The sequence below is a fragment of the Pezoporus flaviventris genome, unplaced genomic scaffold (genome assembly GCF_033815535.1).
Source record: "Pezoporus flaviventris isolate CSIRO_AGI_PZ_B2104156 unplaced genomic scaffold, CSIRO_AGI_Pfla_v1 ptg000031l, whole genome shotgun sequence".
Lineage (NCBI taxonomy): Eukaryota > Metazoa > Chordata > Aves > Psittaciformes > Psittacidae > Pezoporus > Pezoporus flaviventris.
Genome location: NW_026892579.1, coordinates 21,396,017 through 21,414,031, shown reverse-complemented (window position 1 = coordinate 21,414,031; position 18,015 = coordinate 21,396,017). Strand labels below are relative to the sequence as shown.

The 18,015-nt window shown below is 40.2% G+C and overlaps 1 protein-coding gene across 1 annotated transcript in view; it reads left to right on the top strand.

Annotated features, from left to right (window-relative positions):
- SH3BGRL2 (SH3 domain binding glutamate rich protein like 2) overlaps positions 1-18,015 on the top strand; it is a 49,859-nt gene that overhangs the window by 17,848 nt on the left and 13,996 nt on the right. Inside the window, exon 3 of the mRNA XM_061460720.1 lies at positions 7,717-7,902. Coding sequence (XP_061316704.1) covers positions 7,717-7,902 — 186 coding nt within the window. The remainder of the gene's footprint in view (positions 1-7,716; positions 7,903-18,015) is intronic.

The window sequence follows — 18,015 nt, the reverse complement described above, 5'->3', positions numbered from 1 at the left end:
ATCCAAACTAGCAGTAAGTTTTGCAAGCTTCCCTACTAGAACAACCAGCAGTACATCCTGACCTTAAGTCTGGCAGTCATCTGCTGCTTGCCAGGTTAGGCTGGGAATCCTCTCACTGCATTTCACAGCCTGCATGGACTCTTCTGGCTGCTCATCTGCCAAGGTCTCTCTGATTTGGAGCTGCCTGCCTCTACATTCAGTGGGACTTCCAAGTTCTGGTTCAGTTCCTGTTGCAGTCTCCGAGTTTCACATTGTTTTACCTATTTTTTTATTTCTACAAGCAGTGCCAGTGTTTTGGTTTCATATTGATGCAACAGAATACAAATTCACATCAATAAGTGGAAGAAAGATCCAGCTTCAGTGGGATTCTTATTCTTTTGATGGGAAGTAGTGAGCCAGCATTTGGGTCTCTTAGCATCTCTACTCTGTCAGAGACTCACATCTAAGTGGATTTTCAACACTGTAGGACGCATTGTTTCTCCTGCAAGAATATTACCATAGGCGTGCTTACTTCATTTGTGTACATCATTGGCAAGCCTTGTTTACTGAAATACAGATGAAATCAAAAGAAGTAGGCTTGGGAGTGACTTCAGAGGCTTCCAGCTTCATGCAGCTCAAAGGTGCCCTGCATGGCACTGCCTGTAGCTGATATTTCTGTGGAATCTTCTCTTTCTTGGTCTTTCCCTTTTTTTTTGTTTGTTCCATTTCTGCCTCTCCTTTTCCCTTTATGCTTACTGAAATACTGCCAAGTAAAGCCCTGAGCTTTACTTGGTAGCATCTCTTGTTTTGTGCGGTGATAGATATATCTATAAATAGATATATCTATATATACACAAATGCTACATGTGTTTGTAGTTACTAAAGACTCATTCCTGGTTTTGAATGTTACCTTGTTACTCGTACAAAGAACAACAGTTTCTTACAAATTATCTTAAATAAGAAACTTTTCCTTTCAGCTTGTAAGAGAAATAAATTCACAGAAATAGATTTAAATTAATTTTAGCATAGTGCAACATCTGACAGAGAAAATAAGAGGTTAGCAGGCATTGGGCATGGGGCAGTTTATTGTCTTTTGTAGCTTTATAGAAAAAGAAAATAATATGTTTTCCTTTACTAACTGCTTGTGATTAGGAGTCTTAAAAAACAAACCTGGCTCAAATTTTAGTTAAATTTCTTAACTAGTGGAGTCTTTCAAAGATACCATACATATATTGCCTAGAGGTAAAGGTGTGCATATTGCCTGGCTAAGCAGTGTCGTAGCAGCTCCCGAGGACCTGCAAACTTATTTTACACAAAACTGAACAGATTGCCCTCTCAGTTCAATCCAGTATTTCATATGGCGTGTCCTTAATTATATCTCTGTATGCAAGCGGAATATTGTGACTGGCAGGACACCAGGGCAGTGCAGGCTGCGTGGGGCCACTGCTCAGAGACAGTTTGTTTCTCTTCAGATTGGAAAGTTCTGTGGTCAGTTTTTAGGATATTGGAACATTTTCTTGAGGACAAAGCATTGAAGATGGGTTTGATATTTGGAGATCTGTTCTGAGGAGACTTTTGTTGTTGTATCACATGTAATGCAGTATTTGCTATGACTGGTAGCCATTTGGGAATGTTGGGAATAATTATGCAATGCTGATTTTTTTTTTCTTATTTTCAATATTTCTTTGTTATTGCCCTCCTTCACCTCATCACTGCTTCTCATCTCCTTTTTCCCTGTGTACATAACTGAGTTGTATTTTTCTGTGCCAAGAGCAGTGAGTTAAACATATGAATCTTTGTAAAGGTGTGTCACAGTACTGCCATCCCTCTGGAATAGAAATTGCCAGGGGTCAGTTGTGTTCTTCCTCCCTAAGCCAGGCAAAGAAAGAGTAATTTGGCAAAAAGTCTTTGTCACTACAGGTTGCAAGTGTAACAAGACCATGAGGATTTGCATGTCAACCTTGTGAAAGTGTGAGATTGTTTGTGTATGAGAGCAAAAACTCTGGAAACAGAAGAAAAGAATGGAGATGCTGCTTAGTGTGTTTGTAAGAGGCACTGCCTCCTCCTTGCTTTTCTAGGGAAGGGATGTGTAGGTTTGCAGTAAAAGCTGTTTATGGTTCTGTTCATTTGATGTGGTTAGGGCTTACATCTCTTTATTAGTTCATAGTGTCTCCTTAATATCTGGAAATATGTGTCAAGCCTCATCTGTATGAGAAATGAAGATTACTAATTCTCTGCAGTAACTATACTACATCTGCATTTTACACTGAAACAGTCCCATTGGTTATGTTTGCATGACATGCAAAGGCAGAGGCTCCCGTTTGGGAGCTCCACTGTGGGAGTGAGCTGGAGCTCGTGTTTATGTAACAGCAATGCTGTTTATGCAGTTCATATTTCAAAGCTGATCATGCTTCAGCTTCTGCTGAGCCATTTTCTTAGGATGCAGTTTTGCTACTGATATAAACTGATAAGATTGTGGTGCTGACGATACTGGTGCTTCTTCCCTTGTTCCCTTGGTTCCTGCATTATGTTTGTGCTGGGAAAGCTGCAGGAGCTGCTTGGCAGGACAAATATTGTGTCATCCTAGTGAAAGCCAGCAGCAGTGAGATCTGTTTAGCTGTATCATCAAACTGCACCCTAAAGGTGCCCCTGCCAAAAGCAATACATTCAGTTTTTCAGCTGAGTCAGTGAGCGCATAATGTGGCTGCTGTAGTTCTGGAGTAAGGGTAGGTGTGAGGAAAGAGTAACGAGATTGAAAAGGAAGGAAGGGAAATTGAAGGACCATCTCTGTCTTTAGAGGCACAGGTCTAGATAGGCATATGCCAGTCTGTGAAACAAGTCTTTGAGGTGGACTTAGGCATGGATCCTGTATTTGCTTTTTTCTTTAAATGTCAGGCTTCTAAAATGTGTTTGTGGTCTGGCAAGCTAGCTTGGAAGATATTCATCATAAGGCCTTGTTCTCAGCATGTGTGGTTTGAATATGTTTTGGGGTGAGATTTTGTATTAGAAAGCAGGCTATTTATTCTTGGGATCTGTCTGAAATGAGTGGGCTGTTTGGTGCCTTTGGTTCCAGGATGAAGAGCTTATAGGACTTTGAGTGTTACAGATATCACTCATCAGCCAATGCACTGAAAGGTACCTGCTGTCAGTCCCTCCACTTGCAATCAAGAGGACTGAAGCCAAGAGAATGCTTTATCACCACAAGGTAGGGGTTAGAGTCCAGAGAAGTCCAACCTCCTGCATACACTGTGTGGGCACCAGACACTTGGCAACATGCCTGCTGACACTGTGAAGAGTTTGAAACTGAGAATGTGTCTGCTTTGTCCTGTTTATATTAACTGGGCTAATGAAATAAGGCAGAGATGTTCTCTTTAATCATGGCTGTTTCACAGTTCCTAGTAGTACTGCTGCTTGGGTCATCTTGCTTCTACTGTAGTACAGTAGAAATAATATTCTTTTATCCTATCTGAGTTAGATAAATCCTGGACTAGAGAGATTTTTGCGGTCTGTTGTATATCTTGCTTCAGATAGTATAGAATAATGAAATGCTGATGCCATTTAGCAACAGAGAGACCACATGATATGCTCTGGTTCAGTAGCTATCAGTAGGCAAGCCTTTCTAGTACAGAGCATCTTCTGAAAGCAGGTTTGGGAAACATAGAGAGGAAAAAAAAAAAAAAAAGAAATTGTGATCTGTTGGAAGTGGTAAGAAACTTCCAGGGACTTTCTGATAGAGGATGTGATCTGATTTTGCTGAACTTCTGCTCCAGTCTGATCATGTTTTATGATGGTCCTCATTTTGTCATTCTGCTGTGAAATGAGCAATAGTGTTTATCTTGTTAGTGGAGATCACTGTTCAGATTAGCTGGGGGATCCATTTCTCCCCCATATTAGTTGTATAGGAAACAGAAATCTTGTTACAGAAGAGCTTTCAGTAGAAGTGAGGTGAATTCTCCGCAGAAGCAAGCAAATATTTTAGAGTGGAGACAATTAACTATGGGAACAATTTACAAAGACTAGCAGATTCTGTGTTATTGTCAGTTCAGGAATGGAGCCTGGGGGAAAATCCAGATAAACTCTTTACTTCTAAGAGGAATTAATTCAGGGATGCTGGAGGTGAGAACAGGTAGTCCCAGTGGTCCCAGCTGGCCAGACCTGAGTAGGTCTTTGAAATATTTCTCCAAAGGAGTCTGAAGTGTATCCTCCTGTTACCTGTTGGAAATCAGTATAAAGAAATGAAAACTAAGGCAGAAAGAAAGTTTGCTTTAGCTACAATAGACTTTCTTTATAAACTGGACTACTGAATAAGTGATTAGCATATTTTAGCAGGTTTGTATATCAAAATGGACATACTACTTTGGTGCTTTTTAATCCTAACAGGGATAAAATGAAGATGTCTCTGAGCATTTTTCCTGTCTTAATTTTATGAATAGAAATAGATATTAAGAGTAAAACCAAACCCAAAGAAATGGCGTTCAGAAAACAATTACCCTGCTAAAAATATGGGAGTCAAACACTGAATTATAATAGTGGACTGTTAGCTTTCTCAGAGTTTTCTTCACTGTATTAAAGATATATTAGAATCATATTATGTAAAGATTTTCCTCCGAAACTTCACGATGGATATATATTTTGATGGTGTATCTCACAGTGTCTTCAAATTTTAAACCCCAAATATTTTGATGATGAAGCAGTTTATCCTGTAATAATACAGATGCTTTCCAAAAGTGGCATATGAATAGCCATGAACCAAGTTTTCCTGAACAAGGTACCTCTGATTATATGAATACTCTGTTCAGGTTCCTGTCAGTTGCATCCCTCTCTGGAAACCTCAGAAGCAGCAAGGTACAAGGCTGAGTTTCATAAAGGGGACTGAAGTATCCACCTCCATTGTTTGTCCAATGAGGATATATTTTTCTCCACTGGGCACTTGAGAGGAGCCCAGGTCCTCTGCATAGTCTAGTGGGGAAGGCAGAACTGATGCTGCTCTTTATGCCATGTTGTCTTTGCTCAGTGTTTCATGTGGTTTAATGCTGGAGGCTCTTAGAGCTCAGAGTAACCACAGATGAGAGCTGCAGTCAGGATTGTGAGGCTGACGCACTCCTGCGGCACAGATCCAGTTGCAGGGGAAGACAAAGGTCCTGTGGTTTGCTTGGGGAATAGTCAGCTGGCTTCTGTTGTGGCAGATGCTCCGATCATCCATCTTAAACAACAAGGCATAATTTAATAGGATTTTAAATGTAACTAATGCTGTTGTTTCAGTTTACAGGCTTGAATCAAACCATTTTGGGAGGAGGAGATGCTACATTTTTGGCTAAAAATTTTTAGGGCATTTTGTTTAAATTTGTGCAGCTGGCATATCCACAGCTGATAACTCATGCAGATGTCATATGGAGAATTGCAAGGCTTCTGGCTAAAACAAAGCCAAACCCACAATTTATTCCACTTCAACATCTTAATTAGTTTTATAAAAAAGGAAATACTAGGAAACATGGAGTTGTGGGAGAATTCTTATGGTGTGAACAGTGAAATATTAAGGATCTGATTAAATATAAGTTAAACTTGTGCCCAGGGTACAGATTAATGGAAGACAGCAGATGGAAATGGGTATGTGTAGATATATATGCACTGGTACATGGCCTGGGTCTGAGCAATGGCACACTCTGGTACTATGAAACTGTTAGAAGAATGATTGCCAGCACAGGCAGCTTTGGCCAAGGCTAATTTACAGCCTCACAAACAGTTTGTGGCCATGATTTAGATGACACAGTGTGCCAGGGTTCATTCCCAGTTTGCATGCAGCCACTCCAAGAGGCTACAGGTTTAATAGACTTGGCCAGATGATGCTATCTGGCCTCAGGGCCAGAGGGCTGGCCCAGGCACTGTGTAGTTTGCTAGTTGCTCTGACCAGGGCAGGAGGGAATTCATGCTGGTTTTAGCAGTATTACACTATAAGGAAATGTCCTCTCCCACACGTCATTTTAGATACTTCATTTCTGTTTGAACAAATACTTAATATTTGTGTTGAGAAAATCTCTGTCTCTTTTGGGCCTTTCTTGCAGCTTTTTTGGTGAAAGGCAGTGGAAAATATTTTCTACACTGACAACAGAATTTGTCTGCAATTTTTGGGGAGATAATAAAAGGTATGTTGTCTTCAATGCTGGCAGCTATGATGATGCAGTGATTTTGCTGTTATTGATAATGCATTATTTGCACAGTATTTTAGAAGCTGCCTTCTATATGGAAAAGTGATCCTTTCACGTATGCCTAAAAAACCCCACCAGTTTATAAATAAAAGGAAAAAGAATAAGACACTGAGACATAAACTTCCTATGCAGCCCACTTCTTCAGAAGGACAGGGATCATGTAAGAGCTTTGCAGTTTCTTGGGATGGCTACCTTCTTATTTCAAGGAAACAGTGATTTCATCAGCATTACCTCCAAAAGTTATGTACTTCTGTGCATAACTTTTTGTACATTTAGATAGACAGACTGGGCTGTGTGACAAGAACAACTAGCACATGCACTTTAAAAATCCTCTGATTTCCAAATAGTATCTAGGTCATATGATGCCCACAGGCATGATTCATCCACCTGGGCTTTATGCCAGTCAGCAACTGCGTGATTCTGACACTCCAGGAATACTGTAAAATTATTAAAGCTGTATCTTTTTTCTTCAAATAATACCCTTGATTATAGCTGTAAGAAATATAGCATATAATTTATAGTTCCTTTCTGAAAGAATTAATTTTGTTAAGTAGATGCAAAAAATACAGTGTGGGCTGAAGAAAATGCAGAGCAGATCTAGCTAGTTGAGCCCAGGTAGCTTTCCTCAGCCCCTACAGACTTTCATTTGAAATGTTGCTATCTTGATATAAAGTCTGATTTGAGGCAGAAGTAGTCTTCACCTGGGTGCATCTGCTTGAAGCCCGCTAGCTCTTAAGGGTTGATCTTAGCTTAACACTTAACAGTGGCTAAAAACTGCCACTGTTCTGCCTCTGTTAGGGTTTTCTATGAAGATGATAATCAATTTGAGGGGCAGAACCCCCACAGTACAAACCTCATGTGTTTTGTTTTTTTTTTGCAAAGAAGTAAATTTTCAGGAGATGAGTTCATGCTAATTTTTAGGCCTGTGTATAATGCAGACAGACACTCTTAATTAGAGATTCAACAAGCCCTGCTCAGGGAACTGCTGAGGTGTCTAGGAAAACAAAAATGTGTGTGGCCTGGGTGTTCTTTTTTCAGATGTACTGACATGTTTACCTCAATGAACACTTAGAGGAGTAGATTCTCCTGGGACTTGCCATGTTGCTTACCTTGCATTTCTAGGTGCCTGTATATTTAGGAAAACATAGCACCTAATGACCTGGAAAAGCAGCTGCCTCTTTTAACTCCTACTTTGGAAGTAGGAGTTATATACATTTTTATTTTTTTTTTGGAGCATCTTTAGAAGGTAAAGGCTGAAATTCCTGCAGTTGAAATAAAGAGAGACCTTCTAGAAATGAGGTGAAGAAGTATAACCTTTGCCAACTTGTAAAGAAACAGCAGTGTTCAACTTCTATAAACTTAAAACTGAAGAAAAGTATTTTCTCCTTTGTGTTTCTGAGTTTGTGACTTCCCATCCCATGAAAGTGGGACGGGAGAGGAGGAATGTCTTCAGGTTTGTAAGCATGTCTGGGCTATGGTGGGCTTGCCCTGAATATTGTTTTTTTTTTCTTTCTTCCTTCTTTCTGTCTAGATAAAGAAGAGGCAACAAGATGTGGTGAGGTTTCTGGAAGCCAACCGCATAGAGTTTGAAGAAGTGGATATCACAATGTCGGAGGAGAAAAGACAATGGATGTATAAAAATATTCCTGAGGATAGGCAGCCTGCACAAGGCAATCCACTACCACCACAGATATTCAGTGATGATCGGTACTGTGGAGTAAGTAGCTATTGTGGTTGTCATTGGATGATATATTAGTATACACCATTTATTAGTATGATATACTAACCATGATTGGATGATATATTAGTATACAGCCATTTGAAAAGCTGGGTCTTGCCGGTGAGTTATCTCTCGTAGCATCTGAATTAATGGTGACAGTTTGTGGCAATAGAATCAAGTAATGATCATACAGTGAAAATACAGATCATGCATCTGTAAATACTAAGGTTGTCTTCAGGTAATGGATTCCCTCCACAAATGTGCAAATTTGTAATGTCATATGCTTTGTGTACCACCTGTTGATGGTAAAGTCCCTTGTGAGAATACTCTAAGTGGGAGATTTATGGTTTTCTTGCTACTTGGGTCTAGTCCAAGCATGAAGATTCGGAAGGCAATCTTTGGAACAGTAAATGGGAACACTGGCTAGATTGAGTTATACTGTCATTGTAATTAACCTTCTTCTCAGATGCATCATAGTGTAAATTTCATTTACGCTCACAGAGCCTTTATGCGGAGTCTCTAGGATAAATGAAAACTATTTGCTGTTTGAATTGTAGAATAGCTTAATTTTTCCCCAAAGCAAAGCAGCTTGAGACTTGTCTTCCTCTGCTGAAAAACTGCTAAGCATGAGAGCCTGTGAATCTGACAACAGATTGATGGATGGGCTGGTTTCTCTGATGTTGTAAGCTACAATAACTTCTCCATCCAGTGCAAGCTGGAGGGGTAGCCTTTGGTATGTTAAGAATGGCACCATATGGATGTTTTACTATGCCGCTTACACAGTATGTGTCTCGGGCAGTGTTGTAGTCTGGGAGAATCTTCTCAGAACTTCTACTCACCTTTGAACAAAATGTTGTAAAAAAACCACAGGTGGGTCCTCTTTGCCTTGCTGCATCTTTTCATACTTCAACCACGTGACCTACATCCTTTAGGAGGCAGGTTTGAGGTAGCTGTTAGAGTCAGGGAGGTTTGATGTGCTGCCCTGGCTGCATCAGTAAGTGACTGAGTCAGGTTTGAGAATTCAGTGGGAGAATGAAACAGGAAAGAGGGTCTCTGTAATTATAATAGCTGTAACAGAGTAAATGTGGGTTTCTGACTACAATGTGATGAAGATACATCCAAGCTGGTTTTAACTTTGTCCCTGTCAGACTCAACAGAGCTGTAACAAAGCTGTTTCTGTCTGATGGATCGTTCGCATCTGCTAAGAACCTCTCAAATGCAGTGCAATTGTTAGTTTAGTGTAGGAAGCATGTAAGAAGTGATTTGGGATCCTCTGCAACAAACAGATTGGGTATGGTGTAGCAGCTAACTGGCTTCTTGAAGTGAGGTATTTAACATCCCTCCCATATGCTTTATATTGGCCTTGTTTACCTCAGCAGTATAACTCATATCTTCCTACTTCCAGGTAAGAAATGTCAATTAAAGAGATGTATCTGGGACATGGAAGGGGTTTTGACCCTCACTTATGGAGCTGCCCCTTACTTACAAATAACAGTATTTACATTGTTCTGTGTGATTTTAGTTTGCCTGGGAAATACAATGTTTTAAGCTGTTGTCTCTTACCTTTTCAGCTTGTCTTCATAGTATGTTTTAACTAGTCCTAGAAATTGCTGTTTGGAATTAGCAAGAAAGATGTCATGCAACATGTGAGGCGATCTCCTTAATCTCTCTGCTCAGCTGATAGCCTTTTTGGTTGAGCAGAGTTAATCCTATTATTAGACCTCACTGGCTGCATGGATGTCTATAAAGAGCAAACATGCTTTGAAAGAAACTGTGTTTTCTGGTATAAAGGAAGAAGTATGTGCAGGATCTCCAACATTCATCAGTTAGACTGCTGCATTAGTTAATGAAGTTCTTGGGTAATAAAGTAGAGGCAAAACATTAGTCAGGAGGCAAAGGAGGTCAGTGCTGGAAAGGGGGTTAAAATAACACAATTAGATGAAGTCAGCAGACTGTACATCTCGTCTCTATCATTTCCACAGTTAGTGTTTTCATATGTTTATCTTCACAAACTAGGAAAACTTTATCTAAAAAAAAATAAAATAAATCACTATTAAATAACTTAAAGTGAAAAAAATAACTATTGAGTTTTCTGTTAGTTGAGTTAGGGAAAATTCTAGCTTATCATTCCTGATTTGTGTCCTGCAATTTCTAATCCAATTTGTTCTATCAAGACACGCTGTCTGTTTTTTCTGCCTGCCAGTTCTGAAGTCTCACCAGGAAACTGCCTATGTACTTATTCCATCTCATACATTGCTACTAACAATACAGACTGATTGACAGTGCAGACTGTTCAGATCCACTGCTGTTCCTCCTAATGTATGAGGGCTAAACAAGGCGAAGCAAAATAAGTACACTTTTTATTTTGTTCATGTTATTTCAATAGAGAAATAACATGAACATGTTCAGAAGCATATGAGCAGTGACTCAATGTCATGTTCATAGCTATACTGTTTTCAGTATAGTAAAGCATTAATAGGTTTTCTGTTTTGTTTTTTCTTTTAACTCTCTCAATATTCCCTTTACTAGGAAACATCAGAAATGCATGCAGGGTTATTATCACAGAATATGTTTTTCTGACTAAGACATTACCATTTGAAATAATCACTTTTCAGAATGTGACTGCAATAAAGAGGAAGTTTTTCTGCGGTGTTGTCAGTAAGTATGCAAAATTGATTGGCATCAGCCATCTGAGCATGTAATAGCTGGTGTAAGAGGGGAGAGCTACAAAAAGATGACCAATGCTTACTGGTTCACAAAACACCTTGTACCACACAGGGGGAGGGATCCTCTGGTACCAGCAGACAGATTCTATATTTTGAAGTGTGAACAAGACCTTGGATTTTTTCTGAGTCAATGTAATCTCCAATATGATAATTAATCTATCTCCTTTTCTCAGTCTTCTGAGATGCAGTCCACAATTTTTCAGTAACTATTTCTGTGAATGGATTTTGAAATACAGTACTCAGCAAGAACCATTTTTATTTCCTGAGAACAAGAGAAGAGCTGTGAGCACACAAGAACACAAATCATTTTACTGATAATCCAGCACTATGTCATAGCACTGACACTATCATGATTTACATACTTTAATGATTTTTCAATCTTTTGTTTCATCTTAGTGACAGTGCTATAACATTCTAAGTGTATGAGAAGAGAGTACACGTATCAGATGACTCAGGCACATGAACATGCTCTTGTAACTTACGGTAGTGTAAATCTGAAATTACTAGTTACCTTGCTCTAGTTAGTGCTGTGTAAGAGTAAGGAAATGTTAGCAGCTAGTGCACTTTCCAAGAGGGAACTCATGCACTTTGCATAAAGAAAAGTGGAGATAATTTGGATAAGATAAAAAAAAAAATAAAAAAAATGGACAAGCAGAGCCTTAATAGGAAGGAGCTGGTGTGTTGGGTTGCATCGGGTTGGGTTGGATTGGATGTTTTAGGTTGAGTGTGTTGGGTTGCATTAAAGCCAGTTGTGTCTTGCCTGGTTCCTTACAAGGCTCATCCTTGGTTAGTTTTAGTGGCTCCTGCTGTTGTACTTTGTCACACAGCTATGACATACAACTCAAATTATGGATTATTTTCTCCCAGGGTTAAATCTCCTTGAGGTGCACACTGTGTTTCCCTATCTTCCTCATTTATCACCAAGTGCCCTTGAGCAAAGGAACCCCACAAATGGGTTTGCTTTTTCCTGAGGGAAGAGCAACCCACACTCCCTCCCAGCAGCTGTTCTCCACAGCAGTGGCTATACCTACTTGTCTTGTTTATTCATGGCACATGTTTTGGATTGATGGATAACCTGTTCAATGGCTTTGATGGTCAGTTCCACCCCTCAATCATGAGCCCATCTGTATATCCCATTTCTTCCTAGGTATCCTGATGTGTCATGGGCCCACTGAACTATCAATAACTGGCCCTTAGTTTCCCAGTCCTTAGGTTCAAGCTCCACTTTTGTCTTTTCATTTCTGGCAACCTGGTCTATCTGCTCCTTGTTTCCATGTTCTTTGGTGGCATGGTTCTTGGGGAAGTGAGTATCTACATGAAGTACTTTTACAAGTTTCTTTACCTGGGCAGCAATGTCTTGCCACAGTGCAGCAGCCCAGATGGGCTTACCTTTGTGTTGTGAGTTACTTTGCTTTTGTTGTTTCAGCTACCCCCACAGGGTGTTTGCCACCATCAGTGAGGCAGTGTATAAATACAGTACTGGCCACTTTTCTCTTTGGGCAATGTCTGTGGTCAGCTGGGTGGCCTTCACTTCTGCAAGCAGACTCAGTTCACCTTTGCCTGTGACAATTTCCGTGTCTTGTCTCGTGGGACTCCACACATCATCTTTCTACTTCAGGTGCTTTCCCACAATATGTCAGAACTCATCAGTAAATAGAGCATATTGTTTTTCGTTTTCTAGTAATCTGTTATACAGTGAGGCCTATTTAGCATGAGTCACCTCCTTAGGCAATGCTTCAAAATGTCTGCCTTCTGGCCAGTCCGTGATTTCTTCTTCCTGCTCTCCCTCAGGAGAAGCTTTTATCTCCTTTACTAACTGAGTCAACCTGCGCTTCTGTTTTTTCTTCTTAACTGCAGGAACAACTGTTGTAATTGAGGGTTGGATATCTGATTTATCTGGTGTCTGTTTCTGTGTCCTCAGATCCAAAGGCCCTCACAGTGTCTGTTTGTTGTCAGATCCAAAAACTCTTATTCCTTTAAGCATAGCCATAGGCTTACCACAGGCCCCAACACAGTGCTGGAGGTTGTGTGTTTATGGTATGTGCAAGGCATCCTTCTTTCAAGTGATCTGCCAGTTCAACAGGATTCCATGTCTTCTGGACTGAAGTCCCAAACCACTGAAGGTGAAAACTGCTCTACACATCTGCCCAAATTCTCCCACACTCCTTGCCACCCAGGAATTGTTTGCCTCAGGGAACATTCCTGCGTGGCATTCTCAGCTGGTTGGCCAGCCTTATGAAAAGCCAAAATCAGTGTTGGTGCAAACACCAATACAACTTTCTGGGTAAATTGGGATGTTCAAGAAACTGAAGGGCCATTGCAGCAAGGGTGGAAACCTCTGTCCTGGAGAAGAAGATGCCATTCTTCGCTTCTTCCACAAAGTGGGTCCTGGAGGAGAAAGGTGTAATTGCTAATTGTCTCCACAAGGTGGTTCCCAGGGTACTGGGATTGCGGCAGTGCAGGGGCCAAATACCAGACTAGGCTCAAGGCCAACGCTTTTATCATGGCTCTCCCAGGCAAACCAAAAGAAAGTGATAAGCAACACAGCAAACAGCAAAAGCTGAGAACAGCCATTAAAGACCTCTCAAGTCTGATGTACAGAAAGAAAAGGAGCAAGCAATAGAGCAACTGAGGGAAAAACCAAATTGGCATCAAGAACAAATGAGTCAGCATCATGACCAGCAGCACAAAGTAACAGCTTGCCAAATAACAGCTGAACAGGTTGTGGTTTAACCCCAGCTGGCAACCAAGTACCATGCAGTTATGTGCTTGCTCCCACTGCCCCCCTGCAGTGGGATGGGGAGGAGAATCAGAAAAAAGAGGTAAAAAAAATGGGTTGAGATAAGAACAGTTTAATAATTGAAATAACATAAAATATAAGAACTATTAATTATAATTGATTGTTATACTATATTTAATAATGAAAGCTCAATAAAAAAAAAAACCAAGTGATGCACAATACAATTGCTCACCATCCACTGACTGCTACCCAGCCTGACCTGAGCAATGACCTGGGCCCACTGGGTGACTCCCTCCGTCATGTATATATACTGGGCAGGACATGCTGTGGTATGGAATACCCCTTTGGCTAATCTGGGTCAGATGTCCTGTCTCTGCTTTCTCCCAGCTTCCTGTGCCCCTCCTCACTGGCAGAGCACTAGAGACTAAGAAGTCCTTGATCAGGGTAAGTGCTACTTAGCAACAATTAAAACATGGGTGTGTTACAGCATTGTTCTCAGACTAAAGCCAAAACACAGCACTTCACCATCTACTAGGAAGAAAATTAACTCTATCCCAGACAAAACTGGGACACAGCTGTAACAGTTGTAAATCAGTCTAGCACACTCTGATCAAACCTGCCATTATCTTGAATCTTTTTAAGTCCCTGTTCGTGAGCCAGAAGGGACTGTGGGGGTTAACCCCAGGCAGCAACCATAGAGCTGCTTGCTCTGGACCACTCCACAAGCAGTGAAGAAAACAGGAAGAGCAAAACCAAGAGAATTCATGAGTTGAGATAAAGACATATTAAAAAGTGAAGGAAGGGGAAAAAACCCAAGTGATGAAAATGCAATCACTCACCATCTCCCAAAACCAGATTGGTGCACAGTCAGTCTCCAAGCAGTGGCTACCTTGGAAGACAAACATTCCCCAGTTTTTTTATGAGCATGATTTTATATGGTATAGAACACCCCCTTGCCCAGTTGGGGTCAGCTGTCCCAGCTTGTCTCCCCCCCACCTCTTACCCACTCTCAGCCTGCTCTCTGAAGGTGGCAGGGGGGAACAGAGTGAGAAACAGAGAAGACCTTGGTGCTGTGCAAGCACTGCTTGGCAATAGCCAAAACATTGGTGTGTTATCAACACTATTTTAGTCACATATCCAAAACACAGTACCATAGAGCTCGCTGTGAAACAAGTTCACTCCATCCCAGCTGGACCCAGTAAAAACATGAAGACTGCAGTTCGTTTGCTAAGTTTTCACTAACTAAATCCTTTACTTCCGTTACAGAAAATATTCTAAATGCTTTACCTCCCATTGTGAATTTGTTTTACACAGCTGGATCAGTGGTTTTGCAAGAAAGTTACTCATATTTTTCTAAAGTACGGCTGGTAGGACCCAGAATAGTACTAACTATTATGTGTCCTGCAGTTTAAAGACTACTTAAAAGAATGAATAAATAATTACTTACCCTTACTTACTTATTAGCTACTGTTACCTTTTTAATACAGACCGTGGAAAATCCAGACAGATGGAGAGATTACTGCAGATTGGTGCATTAGGGCCAGATTCACAATGGGAATACAGCATGATGCTAGGCCCTGAAATGCCTAAATTTTGGGGATGTGGCTTTGGTGGTGGAATCTGGAAATCCTGTCTAGGGCTCTAGCTTCTTCACATGGTAGGTGAGGAGCCATAGGTACATGTATCCAAACAGGATCTGCGGTAGCCAGAACACTGGACATGGAAAGCTCTTAAAGCAGAAAGCAAGAAATGTTGGAAAAATGATGTCTGAAATCTGATCTGTGCCTCACACCTCCCTCTTCTGCTTTCTCTGAAATCTACAGTGACTCCTGGATCTTTCAGAAGATTGGAAGTCTCCACTTCCTTAGTGAAACTGCACCCTAACTTTAACCTTATAGCTCTTCAAGGTAGCACTTTGAAACAGTGACAGTTTCATACACAGAAATCTGCCTCTAATGTGAGATTGCCTGAAATTTAGGCCAACCAAATTAAAAGGAAATGTCTTTCTAGGTGAGAGATTGAGCTGAAGGGAAAATATTTACATAGCATAGCAGGCTGTTGCTCCCTCTCTCTTTTTTTTTTCCTTGGAAGCTGCTCATATGGTTTAGAGTGTTAGGGTAAACCCTGATAGAGTGCCTATTGGCAGCAGTAGAGACAGAGATACGTGGTATTTATTGTTCTTCCCTGAAATTTAATACATGGGTATCAACTCCATCAAAAAAGTGAAGGCCTATAGACAGGAAAGAAAATAGGCTGCTGAAAGAGGTGCAGTGTTCTTGAGAAACTATTTAGCACACAGGCAACTACTGTGGCACTGATTCATTTGCACTGTTAAGTATCAGACTCTTCTGTTGGTTTTTAAAGATCCTACACATCATACACATTTTTTATTCTTCCTTTTCCCTATGTGTCAAATGACAGATCAGTACCAACACACACTGATAAGAGAAAGAAGGGGAAAGAGAGGATTTAAGAAATCTGGATAGAGCTACCTCAGAGTTTCTGCCCTGGCCTGCAATGGGGGGTTTATCATTATTCTTGTCCCTGCAGATACAGAGAGCTTGAACTCTCTCTCTCTCGATTCTCAAGCAACTTAGCAGAATTCACTTTAGAACACCTTCTGTAGTGTGTTTCCTTCAGAAACTAATGCAGCTGTGGGGCTAATTTGGTATTCAGTCAGTCTACTTTCAGTTCCCTGCACCCTTGGAGATGTCTCACCTGACTCACTGAGTGTCTTGGTGGTCTGGATCTGTCTTTAGAAGAGGAATAATCTCACTAGATAGAAGTTCGTCTGAGTTACTCAGAGTTCATTAACAGCCGTTAATGATTGATGATGCCAAAACTTTCTTGATTTATAATTTTTCCCATGAGCAAAATTATTTTCCCATCATTTCCTATATGGCAAGTTTAAGCTGTTTCCTTGAAATTGTTCTTAATTTCCTTTTGTAGTTGTATTGAAGTAGTTTGTGGCTCACAGGCATCTGCAGACCCTAGGCTGAATGTGAGTGGCCTGAGGCTAGTTACGCAGCACTTTTTGATTAAGTCATTTTCTCAAGCAAGAAATACAGAAAGCAGTGGTGGTGCTGGCAAGCAAACCCTTCCCATGTGTTTCCTCCATGTTGGCAAGAAACTGTTCAGACCATTCACAAGGTCTGCATGGTTCTAATTTATAAGCTGTGCCTATGCTTTTGCACACTGCTTTTCTGTGTCCTGAGGTAAAGAGATTTAGTTCCATGCGATATGTGCTTAATAAAGGGGAGTGTGGTACCAGAGGCAAAGTGTAGACTAGTGAGCCTGACCAGTGTTAGGGCCTAAAAACATAGAAACTCAGCAACTCAGTAAAAATAAAATAATCCCAAAATTTTATCCTCCTCAGAGCAGTTAGAACTGATTCAGTAATGTGTTACAGTGCTGCTGTTTACCCGCTTAGTGGAGACAGTATGTGCCCATTGAGCAACACAGTTTTTATTTGAACTTTCCTCAGCATTCTAAACTTCATGAATAGCTGTTTCAAAGTGAAGTAGCCAGAAGGTATTTTGTAAACCACCCCAGCATATAAAGATGATAGCTGACAAAGATTTGATACATCTCTGGAGATACCTTACTCTGTTTGCAGACTCTCTATTTCCTAAATATAGTAATGTAGGGTGTTTATGTACTTTAAAAGACTTAAAGGTGACCAGTCTAAAATTAGAATTGTCACCTTTATGGGATGTTATAGAAAACACTGAAATTTTTTTCTTTTTGGTTTTTATGTTTCTGACATTGATGGTCTGCAAAACTTAGGGATCATCGCTGAGTGTGACAAAATTACTAACAAGTTTGTTTGGGATCCTAATTCTTTGCATGGAATGGAAACTTCCTATTGTGTCATACTTTCTTGAAAAAAATAGTTTATTTCTGAAGGTGTCATAACTAGTTTGGTTAAAGTATTTTATATAGGGTACATTCTACTAAAATATGGTAAATATGATATATGGGATATATGAGGAAAAGATAGAAAGATTCCTAAGTGTCAGTAATATCTGGGGGGGGCACACAATATGGATGTAGCAGTATTTTGGAACAATATCTAGAGAAGACCATGGCTGTTGTCAGATAACAAGGATAAAATAAGTAATTCAAAGTACCACTGTTGTACTTGTAATCATGCTAATATGATTGTCTTCTAAGAAACATTTTGAAGATATATTCAAAGTTATAATCAATTTATAAGTAAAGATGGTATAATACATTGCAGTACCATTGCAATTAGTGTGGCTTTCTTCTTTAGTAGTTTCTCATTTCTGTTCTTCTCCAAAGGATCCACAGAAAACAAAGGAAATGTTGAAAGATAATTCTGTCAGAGTCTAATTCATAAAATAAACAAATGGAAGGTGGAAATCCCTAAACCTAATATTAGTATGAGTAAACCACTTTAAGATGAAAACCAACCAACATGTGGTTGTCATGTCCCTTGTAAAGTTACAGCTACCTTACAACATGTCCAAGTTAAAAGGCTAAGGGAAGCCCTTGTGCACTTGGACTCCCTGTCTTAGAGCTGAGGGATATTGGTTCTTAGATAGTTGATGCCTGTGTACCATGAAGATTGCTGAATGAATGGCAGACATCACATTCAGCCTGCATTTGTCATGTACTGTCCAA